Source organism: Hemitrygon akajei, chromosome 13 (assembly GCF_048418815.1).
Source record: "Hemitrygon akajei chromosome 13, sHemAka1.3, whole genome shotgun sequence".
Taxonomy (NCBI): domain Eukaryota; kingdom Metazoa; phylum Chordata; class Chondrichthyes; order Myliobatiformes; family Dasyatidae; genus Hemitrygon; species Hemitrygon akajei.
Genome location: NC_133136.1, coordinates 49,102,895 through 49,116,465, shown reverse-complemented (window position 1 = coordinate 49,116,465; position 13,571 = coordinate 49,102,895). Strand labels below are relative to the sequence as shown.

Here is a 13,571-nt window from a genome sequence, read left to right as displayed (position 1 = left end):
TATATAAGGGCTTTCTCTGAATCCAGAGATACAATACATTCAGATTCTTTGACTGAGGGGTAATAAATGATATTTAACAATCTTCGAATATTAAAATGTGAGTACCTATTTTTAATAAATCCTGTTTGATCATTTGAGATAACATTAGGCAAAATATTCTCAAGTCTGTTAGCTAGAATCTTGGAGAAAATTTTAAAATCTACATTCAATAAAGAAATAGGTCTATAGCATACACATTCCAGTGGGTCTTTTCCTTTTTTAAGAATCAATGAAATTAATGCCTCATAAGTTTTTGGAAGGTTCCCAGAGGATATAGAATCGGTAAATGTTTAATGTAGGTGTGGTATAAGCATTTCATGAACAGTCTTGTAAAATTCTACCGTATAACCATCAGGTCCCGGAGCTTTCCCTAATTGCATAGAGGATATAGCCTTGGCTATCTCCTCTTGTTTAATAGGTGCATCTAATATGTCAACATCTTGAGTTGAAATTTGAGGTATATTTAACCTTTGCAAAAATCTATTCATAGTAATAGTATTATCAGAGAATTCAGATTTATAAAGATTAGAATAGAAGTCCATAAATAGCTTATTAATTTCATAAGGATCTAAAGTTTCAATTCTGTCTGGTCTACGAATTTTTAAAATCTGTCTTCTGACCATCCCAGCCTTTAACTGACCCGCCAAAAGCTTAGCAGATTTTTGCCCATGTAAATAAAATAAACTTTGGAATTTAAAAATTTGCTGTTCTATGGGAAAGGTCAGAAGCAAATCTGACCAGAAGCAGAAGTAATTGAAGTTCGACCCCTTTTTTATATAGGTCCTCAGTAGGTTTAACTGAATATGCTTTATCTATCTCTTTAATTTTATTAATAAGCACTGACAATTCTGCTTTAGTTTTCTTTCTCAAAGCTGCTGAATATGAGATTATCTGTCCCCTAAGAAAAGATTTCAACGTATCCCATATAACCAGGTTTGACATTCCTTCAGTTGTATTAAATTCAAAAAATATAGAAATTTGCTCCTTAATAAAACTAACAAAAGCTGGATCATGTAACAGTATGGGATTTAGTCTCCACTGTGACATTTTCAAAAAGCTATCCGAAAGCTTCAGGGTTAACTTTAAAGGCGCGTGATCTGAGAGCGCAATGATGTCTTACGCACACTCAACAACAGAATATAACAAACGTGTATCTAAAAAAAAAAGTAATCAATTTGAGAATACTTATGATGAACGTGTGAGAAAAAAGAGAAAGCTTTATCATTGGGGTGTTTATATCTCCAGATATCGACCAGGCCATATTCTAATAAAAAAGAATTAATACAGGCTGCCGCTTTATTAGGATGCGACGGATTGGTTGATGACCTGTCAATTGCCGGATTTAAACAACAATTGAAGTCACCACCCATGATCAACTAATATTCATTTAAATTCGGTAGCTCAGAAAAAAGTTTCTTAAAAAAATCAGAATTATCTACATTAGGAGCGTATACACACACCAGAGCTACCTTTTGCTCGCATAATAAACCAGTAACAATTAAATATCTTCCAGTCGAATCAGTAATAGTTTTAAAGTGTACAAAAGAGATTTTGGGCTAAAAAATATAGAAACACCTCTTATCTTACTCCCGACAGCGAATGGTACAAAGGATCCTTTCCAAAATTGGAAAAATCTGTTCTTATCCTGTTTCCGTATATGATTTGCTTGTGCAAAAATAATATCTGTGTTAAGTGTTTTTAATCTCTTAAAAATCTTTTTATGCTTAATGGGGTGATTGACACAGTTCCAATTCAAAGATATTATATTAATTTTATTAACATCCATGTTTAGAATTGAATTTAATATTATAATAAAAGAAATATTACGCAAGCGCAGATTAAACCAAAAGGCGCGGGTACAACCAGGAGTGACACATTTACGAGAAAAAAATCCATCAAATGAGCTGCCCAATCAAGAAAAAAACCTACTCTAATAGTCCCCCCCCCCTCCCGAAAGATGGCCACATGCTAAACTGATAACCCTTGACCCTATTCTCTATTTTGCAGCTACATATATTAAAAGTTAAAGCAAAAATCCCACATAAAATAGCCATAATAAAACGTACAAACAAAGTTCAACTACTACCATGTTATGTCTAACAGTAATAAAAACATAATTGGCAACGGCCATCTTAAAATCAACTTAAGTATCTTAATCCCATTCTCGAAAAAAGGATAAATGAGTGTGTGTGTGTATATATATATATATATATATATATATACACCTAAAACTATGTTAGTATTGAAACAATAAAAGAAATAAAAAGATTAATACACGACAGGTCCTGTATGGACCATCAGAGTATAATACTATAAAAATTCCCTACAAAACAGTTATGCATATACTAAATATTAATAGGTAAAAAAAAAGTTTAGTCAGCCATGTCCCATACCAGAGACTAAAAAAAAATATAGAATAAACTTAACTCAGAAGATCCATAAACATCTCGTACAACAAAATACTTCAGGATTACCTATTAAGTAATCGGGTTAACTTTAAGATTTTATTCAGTAGGCTTAACTTTAAGATTTTTAATGTACTCCCATCCCTCCTGGGGAGAGTAGATTCTCAGTGACTGAGATTTTTCAGGAAAAATTATCAGCTTTGCTGGGAAGCGAAGGGAGGGGTATAAATTTAATTTATACATTTCACTCATAACTTCTCGATATTTCCTTCTTTCGGCAAAGATTTCAGGGGGATAGTCCTCAATTATACGAATGTCTGCTGATTTAAAGATTAACTTTCGCTTTCTGGCTTCTCAAAGTATGGCTTCTTTAGTGGTATAATAATGCAGAGAAAGTACAATTGGTCGAGGATGTAATTCGGATGAACGCCGAGAAAATGGAATTCTATGGGCTCTGTCAATTAAAGCGCTAGCTTCCAGGGTCTCACTAAAAAGTGAGTACAACATATCTGAGAAGAATTTTAACAGATCGCCAGCTTCGGTATTTTCAGGCAGTCCCAGAATACGCAAATTCCTCCAACGCCCTCTACTATCTAAATCAACCATTTTTTTTCTTTGTTTTAGATAGTTCCGAGGTAATTTCATTGATATTCTTTTCCATCGAAGATATCTTCATTCCTTGGTCTTTAGTAGTTTGCTTGAATAGATCATGCTCATTGTCAATTCGGGTTGTAGTCTGCTGAAGTATTTGAAGCTGAGAGTTCAGATTTTTCAAAGAGTCTTGAACCGTAGAAATGGCTTTTTTAGGCTTCCCGTTTGAACCCATCAGCTTATCAATCTTAGTGTTAAGCAACCCGAATTCGACTTCATGTCTTGTGTTGAAGAAAATATTCCTGCTAAAGTAACAGGTTCCTCCGTTTTCTTGGTTTGTTCCGTTTGCTCCATTTCAGGAAAAGTCTTGCCACTTCTCAGTTCAATACCAGAACGACTTTTTTCGGCCATTGTAATTCAATTATAAATCCTTCAGTAGAAGTTATAAATCATCAAAGCTAAAAGGAATCTGTCAGTGGGATATAAAATATATAAAAAAAGGAGCTGCTAAGAGTGCAACTACTCCATGCGCTGCAAAATGGCGAATCCCTTAGCATTAGTACTATAATCGGTCATCTAATTTGGCCTACCAAAATGAACCACTTCACACTTATCTGGGTTGAACTCCATCTGCCACTTCTCAGCCCAGTTTTGCATCCTATCAATGTCCCGCTGTAACCTCTGACAGCCCTCCACACTATCCACAACACCTCCAACCTTTGTGTCATCAGCAAACTTACTAACCCATCCCTCCACTTCCTCATCCAGGTCATTTGTAAAAATCATGAAGAGTAAGGGTCCCAGAACAGATCCCTGAGGCACTCCACTTATGACCGACCTCCATGCAGAATATGACCCGTCTACAACCATTCTTTGCCTTCTGTGGGCAAGCCAGTTCTGGATCCACAGAGCGATGTCCCCTTAGATCCCATGCCTCCTTACTTTCTCAATAAGCCTTGCATGGGGTACCTTATCAAATGTCTTGCTGAAATCCATATACACTACATCCACTGCTCTTCCTTCATCAATGTGTTCAGTCACATCCTCAAAAAAAATTCAATCAGGCTCATAAGCCACGACCTGTCCTTGACAAAGCCATGCTGACTATTCCTAATTATGTTATACTTCTCCAAATGTTCATAAATCCTGCCTCTCAGGATCTTATCCATCAACTTACCAACCATTGAGGTAAGACTCACTGGTCTATAATTTCCTGGGCTATCTCTACTCCCTTTCTTGAATAAAGGAACAACATACGCAACCCTCCAATTCTCCAGAACCTCTCCCATCCCCATTGATGTTACAAAGATCATCGCCAGAGGCTCAGCAATCTCCTCCCTCGCCTCCCACAGTAGCCTGGAGTACATCTCATCCGGTCCTGGCAACTTATCCAACTTGATGCTTTCCAAAAGCTCCAGCACATCCTCTTTCTTAATACCTACATGCTCAAGCTTTTCCGTTTGCTGCAAGTCATCACTATAATTACCAAGATCCTTTTCCATAGTGAATACTGAAGTAAAGTATTCTTTAAGTACCTCTGCTATTTCCTCCAGTTCCATACATACTTTCTCACTTTCACACTTGATAGGTCCTATTCTTTCAAGTCTTATCCTCTTGCTCTTTGTAGAAGGCCTTGGTGTTTTCCTTAATCCTGCCTGCCAAGGCCTTCTCATGGCCCCTTCTGGCTCTCCTAATTTCCTTCTTAAGCTCCTTCCTACTAGCCTTATAATCTTCTAGATCTCTAACAGTGCCTAGCTCTCTGAACCTTTTGTAAGCTTTTCTTCTTGACTGGATTTATTACAGCCTTTGTATACCACGGTTCCTGTACCCTACCATAACTTCCCTGTCTCATTGGAACGTACCTATGCAGAACTCCACACAAATATCCCCTGAACACTTGCCACATTTCTTCCGTACTTTTCCCTGAGAACATCTGTTCCCAATTTAAGCTTCTGATTTCTGCCCGATAGCCTAATAATTCCCCTTACTCCAATTAAACGCTTTTCTAACTTGTCTGTTCCTATCTCTCTCCAATGCTATTGTAAAGGAGATAGAATTATGATCACTATCTCCAAAATGCTCTCCCACTGAGAGAGCTGACACCTGACCAGGTTCATTTCCCAATACCAAATCAAGTACAGCCTCTCCTCTTGTAGGCTTATCTACATATTAGACAATAGGTGCAGGAGTAGACCATTTGGCACTTTGAGCCAGCACCTCCATTCACTGTGATCATGGCTGATCATCCACAATCAGTACCCCATTCCTGCCTTCTCCCCATATCCCTTGACTCCGCTATCTTTAAGAGCTCTATCTAACTCTTTCTTGAAAGCATCCAGAGATTTGGCCTCCTCTGCCTTCTGAGGCAGAGCATTCCACAGATCCACAACTCTGTAGGTGAAAAAGTTTTTCCTCAACTCCGTTCTAAATGATCTTCCCCTTATTCTTAAACTGTGGCCTCTGGTTCTGGATTCCCCCAACATTGGAAACATGTTTCCTGCCTCTTGCATGTCCAATCCCTTAATAATCTTATATGTTCCAATCAGATCCCCTCTCATCTTTCTAAATTCCAGTGTATACAAGCCCAGTCGCTCCAATCTTTCAACATATGACAGTCCCGCCATCCTGGGAATTAACCTCGTGAACCTACGCTGCACTCCCTCAATAGCAAGAATGTCCTTCCTCAAATTTGGAGACCAAAACTGTACACAATACTCCAGGTGTGGTCTCACTAGGGCTCTATACAACTGCAGAAGGACCTCTTTGCTCCTATGCTTAACTCCCCTTGTTATGAAGACCAACATGCCATTAGTTTTCTTCACTGCCTGCTGTACCTGCATGCTTACTTTCAGTGACTGATGAACAAGGACACCTAGATCTCGTTGTACTTCCTCTTTTCCTAACTTGACACCATTCAGATAGTATCTGCCTTCCTGTTCTTGCCACCAAAGTGGATAACCTCACATTTATCCACATTAAACTGCATCTGCCCACTCACCCAACCTGTCCAAGTCACCCTGCATTCTCATAACTTCCTCCTCACATTTCACACTGGCACCCAGCTTTGTGTCATCTGCAAATTTGCTAATGTTACTTTTAATCCCTTCATCTAAATCATTAATGTATATTGTAAATAGCTGCGGTCCCAGCACTGAGCCTTGCGGTACCCCACTAGTCACTGTCTGCCATTCTGAAAGGGACCCGTTAATCTCTACTCTGTTTCCTGTCTGCCAACCAATTTTCTATCCATGTCAGTACCCTACCCCCAATACCATGTGCTCTATTTTTGCCCACTAACCTCCTATGTGGGACCTTATCAAAGACTTTCTGAAAGTCCAGGTACACTACATCCACTGGCTCTCCCTAGTCCATCTTCATAGTTACATCCTCAAAAAACTCCAGAGGATTAGTCAAGAATGATTTTCCCTTCGTAAATCCATGCTGACTCAGACTGATCCTTCTACTGCTATCCAAATGTGTCGTAATTTCCTCTTTTATAATTGACTCCAGCATCTTTCCCACCACTGACGTCAGGCTAACCGGTCTATAATTCCCTGTTTGCTCTCTCCCTCCTTTCTTGAAAAGTGGGATAACATTAGCCACCCTCCAATCCGCAGGAACTGATCCTGAATCTATAGAACATTGGAAAATGATTACCAATGCATCCACGATTTCTAGAACCACCTCCTTAAGTACCCTGGGATGCAGACCATCAGGCCCTGGGGATTTATCAGCCTTCAGTCCCATCAATCTACCCAACATCATTTTCTGCCTAATGTGAATTTCCTTCAGTTCCTCCGTTTCCCTGGGTCCTCTGGCCACTATTACATCTGGGAGATTGTTTGTTTCTTCCCTAGTGAAGACAGATCCAAAGTACCTGTTCAACTCGTCTGCCATTTCCTTGTTCCCCATAATAAATTCACCTGTTTCTGTCTTCAATGGCCCAACTTTGGTCTTAACTAATTTTTTCCTCTTCACGTACCTAAAGAAGCTTTTACTATCCTCCTTTTTATTCTTGGGTAGCTTACCTTTGTACCTCATCTTTTCTCCCCCTATTGCCTTTTTGGTTATCTTCTGTTGCTCGTTAAAAGTTTCCCAATCCTCTGGCCTCCTGCTCAGCTTTGCTATGTTATACTACTTCTTTTATTTTTATACTGTCCTTGACTTCCCTTGTCAGCCACGGTCGCCCCTTACTCCCCTTAGAATTCCTCTTTGGAATGAACTGATCCTGCACCTTCTGTATTATTCCCAGAAATACATGCCATTGTTGTTCCATTGTCATCCCTGCTAGGGTATCTTTCCAATCAACTTTGGCTAGCTCCTCCTTCATGGCTCTATTGTTCCCTTTGTTCAACTGTAATACTGACACTTCCGATTTTCCCTTCTCCCTCTGAAATTGTAGATTAAAACTTATCATATTATGGTCACTACCTCCTAATGGCTCCTTTACCTCAAGTTCCCTTATCAAATCTGGTTCATTACACAACACTAAATCCAGAATTGCCTTCTCCTTAGTAGGCTCCAGTACAAGCTGCTCTAAGAATCCATCTCGGAGGCACTCCACAAACTCCCTTTCTTGGGGTCCAGTACCAACCTGATTTTCCCAGTCTACCTGCATGTTGAAATCCCCCACAACATATTGTGTCAAGAAACCTTCCTGAACACACTGAACAAACTCCACCCCATCTAAACCCCTTGCTCTAGGGAGATGCCAATTGATACTTAGGAAATTAAGATCTCCCATCACAACACTTATTATTACACCTTTCCAGGATCTGTTTCCCTATCTGCACCTCGATATCCCTGTTACTATTGGACGGCCTATAAAAAATATCCGGTAAAGTTATTGACCCTTTCCTGTTCCTAACCTCCACCCACAGAGACTCCGTAGACAATCCCTCCATGGCATCCACCTTTTCTGCAGCCGTGACACTATCTCTGATCAACAGTGCCACACCCCCACCTCTTTTGCTTCCCTCCTTGTCCTTCCTGAAACATCTAAAACCCAGCACTTGAAGTAACCATTCCTGTCCCTGAGCCATCCAAGTCTCCGTAATGGCCACCACATCATAGTTCTAAGTACTGATCCACATTCTAAGCTCATCTGTTTTGTTCACAATACTCCTTGCATTAAAATAGGCGCATCTCAAGCCTTCGGGCTGAGCGCATCCCTTGTCTATCACCTGCCTATCCTCCCTCTTGCACTGTCTACAAACTTTTCTCTATTTGGGAGACAAGCTCTTCTTTCCTAGTTTCTTCAGTTTGGTTCCCTCCCCCCCCCCCCCCAACAATTCTAGTTTAAACTCTCCCTAGTAGCCTTAGTAACCCTCCCCACCAGGATGTTGGTCCCCCCTGAGATTCAAGTGCAACCCGTCCTTTTTGTACAGGTCACACCTGCCCCAAAAGAGGTCCCAATGATCCAGAAATCTGAATCCCTGCCCCCTGCTCCAATCCCTCAGCCACACATTTATTCTCTGCCTCATCCTATTCCTATTCTCACTCACGTGGCACAGGCAGTAATCCCAAGATTACTACCTTTTGTGGTCCTGTTTCTCAACTTACTTCCTGACTCCCTGTAGTCTTTTTTTCAGGACCTCTTCCTACCTATGTCATTGGTACCAATATGTGCCACTGTTGCTTCCCCCAGGTAGGCTGCCCCCCTACCCCACCAACAGTACTCATTGTCAAGGGGTACAGCCACAGGGGTACTCTCTAGTACCTGACTCTTCCCCTTCCCCCCTGCCTGTGACCCACTTGTCTGTCTCCCGTGACCCTGGTGTGACCACCTGCCTATAACTCCTTCCTTTCACCTTCTCACTCTTCCTGACCAGACGAGCTGCATCTCCAGTTCCCTAACTTTGTCCTTTAGGAGCTGCAGCTCGACACTCCGGGTGCAGATATGGCCATCTGAGAGGCTGAGAGACTTCAGGACTTCAGGACCTTCAGGACTTCTGACACCGAGCACAGAACACCGGCCTCACACATGTATTACTTTCTTTCCACAAATAACACAGGTAGACCTACCCGCCTCGTCCTGTTACTGCCAAAGCTCTATCACTCCGCTGCCCGCTGGACAGGACAGGAGAATGTGCACCAACCAGATTCCTGAAGTTTGTGCAGCTCTTTTGTTGACATTGAGGGAAAGTTCAGTGAAATGGTGGAGCAGCTGCATTAGCCTATTCTTGTTCATCTCTTCTGTAATTGGGGCTTTGATTTTTGTCGTTGTAGGATTCTCTGGCAAAGTTTGCTGGTCGAAAGCTCAAAGAATGTGGGGAGGATTTGCTGGTAGAGATTTCAGAGATCCTGTTCAATGAGCTTGCATTCTTTAGGCTCATGCAAGACCTGGATAACAGCAGTGTTGCAGCAAAACAAAGGTGCAAAAGAAGACTGAAAGAAGTGGCATCTTTTAAGCATCATTGTACAGCAGAGGTATAGTAATATGTTAAATATTCAAATATTTTGATTTGCAAGTGTGAATTTTGTTGACCATTTGAAGTAGCTGTAAGAAAAACACTGTGGATCAGTATAGTGGAACAGCAATTAAAGCTGTTTCTTCACAACTCCAATTACTTGGGTGCAGTATATGTAGAGTTTGTACATTCTCTGCATGCATATGTGGGTTCTTTAATCTAATTTTCTGCCACATCCCAAAAACCAGGATACTTTAATTACCTACTGTAGATTAACCCTTAATGTGCATTAGAATCAACTGAGAGTTGATGAATATGTAAATAAAAAAACATGGCTGATGAATTGCTTTGCTGGCAGCTGGCTTGGGCCCAATGGGCTGAATAGCTGTCTCTGATGTCTCATTTGAGTAAGTAAGAAATTCTGTGATTTACTTTTGAAAAACAGAACAGTAGTTGTTGCAATGTTGAGGTAGCTCTGTATGATGTGCAAGCTCTGCAGTTTTTTCACTGCCATTGTGTTAAATTTTGTGGGTGTTCAAATCACATAAATATATTTTGTTGCTGAAATGTTCTTCTAGCTATGTAAAGGGAAAGCTAGTAAATTAATTGTTTGTAAGTAACCAGTTTGAATTGTTGTATTTCATGTTAAAATTGTTCAATACAACCTTGTTCTAAAATTTCTTATTTAATAGGAGAAGACACATTCTAAAGATGATGAATCCTCTATGGAAGAGCTTGAAGATGAAGACAAAGTAGGTCTGAGTGTATACAAAACAGTGTGAGGTCTGGAAAGAATCTGTAGTTGCATTGTTCCTTTCTCATACATTTAAAAAGATTCCAATTTTCCAAGTGTACCATTGAAATAATTATTTCATGTGTGGCTGTTGATCTTTCACAAATTGTTTTAAATACTACCTGATTTAAAATAGTACACCAGGTTGATGGTTTATTTTGGAAGTTTGTAATTATCAGAATTTTTAAAGAAATGTCTGTAACCATTATCTTCTGATAGTTTCATGTCAGATGTCTCAAGTTCATATGCTCCCATCTTAAGTTATTATTTTCTCTGTACCTTTAGGACAAGGATGAAAGTGAGATAGCTATTACAGATGATCTCAAAGGAAATGAATCTGTTGGAGCCGAGAAGTTAATGAAAAGTGGTTTATCTGACAGAGAGGAGGAGGATGTTGAAAGTGAAGCAATAACTGCTAAATGTGTTTCCATCAGTAAGAAATTTCATAGTTTGAATAAGTTAAAAACTTTTGTTGTGAACTTCTTCATATGAGTAGTCTAAGTGATATTCTGTCAATGTGCCTTAAAAATTTGTGCCATCTGTACAGATGTTCTAATAGTCTTTCTGTTATCCAATTGAAATTTGACCTATTAGAGATGAGACATTTGAAATGGCTATGAGATGAAAGCAGGAAGTGCCCTTAAATTACAAATAATATACAGATTTTGAAGTGAGACCTTGGCCAATTTCCTGGTTTTTTTTAATGGCTCCCACAAACATCGCTGAGGGATATGTATGTCAAACTTGCTTTACTTGTATCTTGAATGAATACAGGCATGAGTTTTCAAGCTTTTTGTCCAATAGTTCATTCAATAGGCTTTGTCAGAAACCCATCAAAGGTTGGTTGATAATATTTTTCTGTGTTCTGTCTTCCAGGGGGCAGAAGCCAGAATAAGAAGATTGGGGGGGGTGGTGTGGGGGGAGGCAGGAAGGTAATAGCTAAAACCAGGTGAGGGAGAACGTGGATAGATGGGTGAGGAAATTCATTGTGGGAATGTCTTTTTCTTTATTCCAACACACTGAAGATAAAGAACTAACTACATCGGTTACCTATGTAGGTTACCAGAATCACTAGTGCAAAGAGCAAACACTTAGAATTATAGATATTATCAGTTGATGAAAATAGTCTGAGAATGATAAGTGAGACTGAGCTCATCTACGTGTATAATTCCATTCAATTTATATTTAAATGTCCCCAGATCTGAAAATTAAGCAAAAAATGTTACATAGAAATATAGAAAACCAACAGCACAATACAGGCCCTATGGCCCACAAAGTTGTGCCGAACATGGCCCTACCTTAGAAATTACTAGACTTACCTATAGCCCTCTACTTTTCTAAGCTCCTTGTACTTATCCAAAAGTCTTAGAAGACCCTATCATATCCACTTCCACCACTGTTGCTGGCAGCCCATTCCATGCACTCACCACTCTCTGCATAAAAAAAAAACAAAACAACTTACCCCTGACATTTCCTCTGTACCTACTCCCCAGCACCTTAAACCTGTGTCCTCTTGCGGCAACCATTTCAGTCTTGGAAAAAGCCTCTGACTATCCACATGATCAATGCCTCTCATCATCTTATACACCTCTATCAGGTCACCTCTCATTTTCTGTCGCTCCAAGGAGAAAAGACCAAGTTCACTCAACCTATTCTCATAAGGCATGTTCCCCAGTCCAGGCAACATCCTTGTAAATCTCCTCTGTACCCTTTCTATGGCTTCCATATCCTTCCTGTAGCGAGGCAACCAGAACTGAGCACAGTACTCCAAGTGGGGTCTGACCAGGGTGCTATATAGCTGTAACATTATCCGAGAAGAGTTTTGATTTAGTCGTAAATGAGCAGAACTAAAAAATCATATTTTGGCCCATTTGGGTTGGCTTGTGGAATGAAATCGCACCCTTGAATAGAACGTAAATAATTCTGAATCTGATTAGCCAAGTTTCAAAACCTGTATGGTTCTTGCTATAGTTAACTAATTATAATGCAAATTTACAATTGTCAAACAATTTTTTTCAGATTATAAAAGGCAAATAAAGATGAGCTCTTTTATTTTAACCATCAGGTTTATCAAAAGCTGAAACTCAAGCATTGACAAATTATGGCAGTGGTGAGGATGAGAATGAAGATGATGAAATTGAGGACTTCGATGCTTGTAATATTGATGTGCAGACATCTCTTCAAGCTAATACTGAAATTGCAGATGAGATTGATCATGAGCAGGTAATGTTTGTTCTAATGAATATTGTTGTCTTTGATTGATGCAGTTATGAGTTTATTTTAAAATGTCTTCTGAAGTTTGAGAACTGCTGAGATTTAATCATTTCCTTTTAGGAGAATGTCCAAGACATTTTTATTTATCAATTGATAAAATGAATTGAAATTGAAAAATATTATTTTTGTATGTTTGTTCAGAATTACATAGTATTTGGGTATAGGGGAAGCATTGTGACATCCAAGGTAAAAACCATTTTGCCTGTTAGCGTGAGCAATTAACCATAAAAATGTTAATTAACTTATCTGAAATCATGTTGCTCTCAAATGATACTGCATTTTAATTTACAACCCTATTTGAAATATTAGCACTGGGCTTCTCATCTTTCATTAAGTAATTGTTATTTATCCTGTGGATAAATTTGTGTGTTTATAGTTAATGAGAGTTCATCACAACAACTTTTCTAAGTTTGTACATATAATTTGGTCTCTTGCTGCAAAGGTCTTTTTTTCCACACAAAAATATGGCATCTCTTTATTTTTTTTTAGATTTCTTTCCTGTTGAATGCACTGCTAGTGTTATGACTGCTCACATTTTATTAGTTACCCAACAGTAAACTTCCATCCCTTTATATGTCAGAATGTTATTTTCTGTCAATTGTTTTTTTTTCGAACTGAAGCTTTTTGTAATGATTGATACAGTCAGTCATAATATTTTATGTCATAGCAACCTGCTGCCTTCACACTGCCTGTTGCTATGATGGAACATTTCTATTCAAAAGCCTCATTGATTGCAAATCTTAAAACCAAATGCGGTTGATTTTGGTTAATTGGGACACATCTGGATCAGTACCTTTTGGCCCAATTAAGTGACTCCCCCAAATAGCTGAAATATCATAGAAATCATTAAGGTTTTTTTTTTTAAAAAAAAAGGCAAACTACTATTTAACTGAGTAACAAATTATGTATTTAAATGAAATACAGAATAAATTAGAACACTACCAAAACTACTACAGTACTATAAAACTGTATTAGTTCCTAACAGTCATCGACAGAGGGATTCAGTCAGTGTAAGCTGACGTGTTCTTTTGATTGATAGTAAATGAACAAAGTTAGTGC

The 13,571-nt window shown here is 39.0% G+C and overlaps 1 protein-coding gene across 4 annotated transcripts in view; it reads left to right on the top strand.

Moving 5' to 3' along the window:
• The window catches only part of pcm1 (pericentriolar material 1), a 112,138-nt gene that overhangs the window by 89,822 nt on the left and 8,745 nt on the right, over positions 1-13,571 (top strand). For all 4 annotated transcript variants that reach the window (XM_073064562.1, XM_073064560.1, XM_073064561.1 and 1 more), the window contains 4 exons: positions 9,264-9,464; positions 10,138-10,197; positions 10,524-10,671; positions 12,304-12,461. In XM_073064562.1, the coding sequence (XP_072920663.1) occupies positions 9,264-9,464; positions 10,138-10,197; positions 10,524-10,671; positions 12,304-12,461 (567 nt within the window). The remainder of the gene's footprint in view (positions 1-9,263; positions 9,465-10,137; positions 10,198-10,523; positions 10,672-12,303; positions 12,462-13,571) is intronic.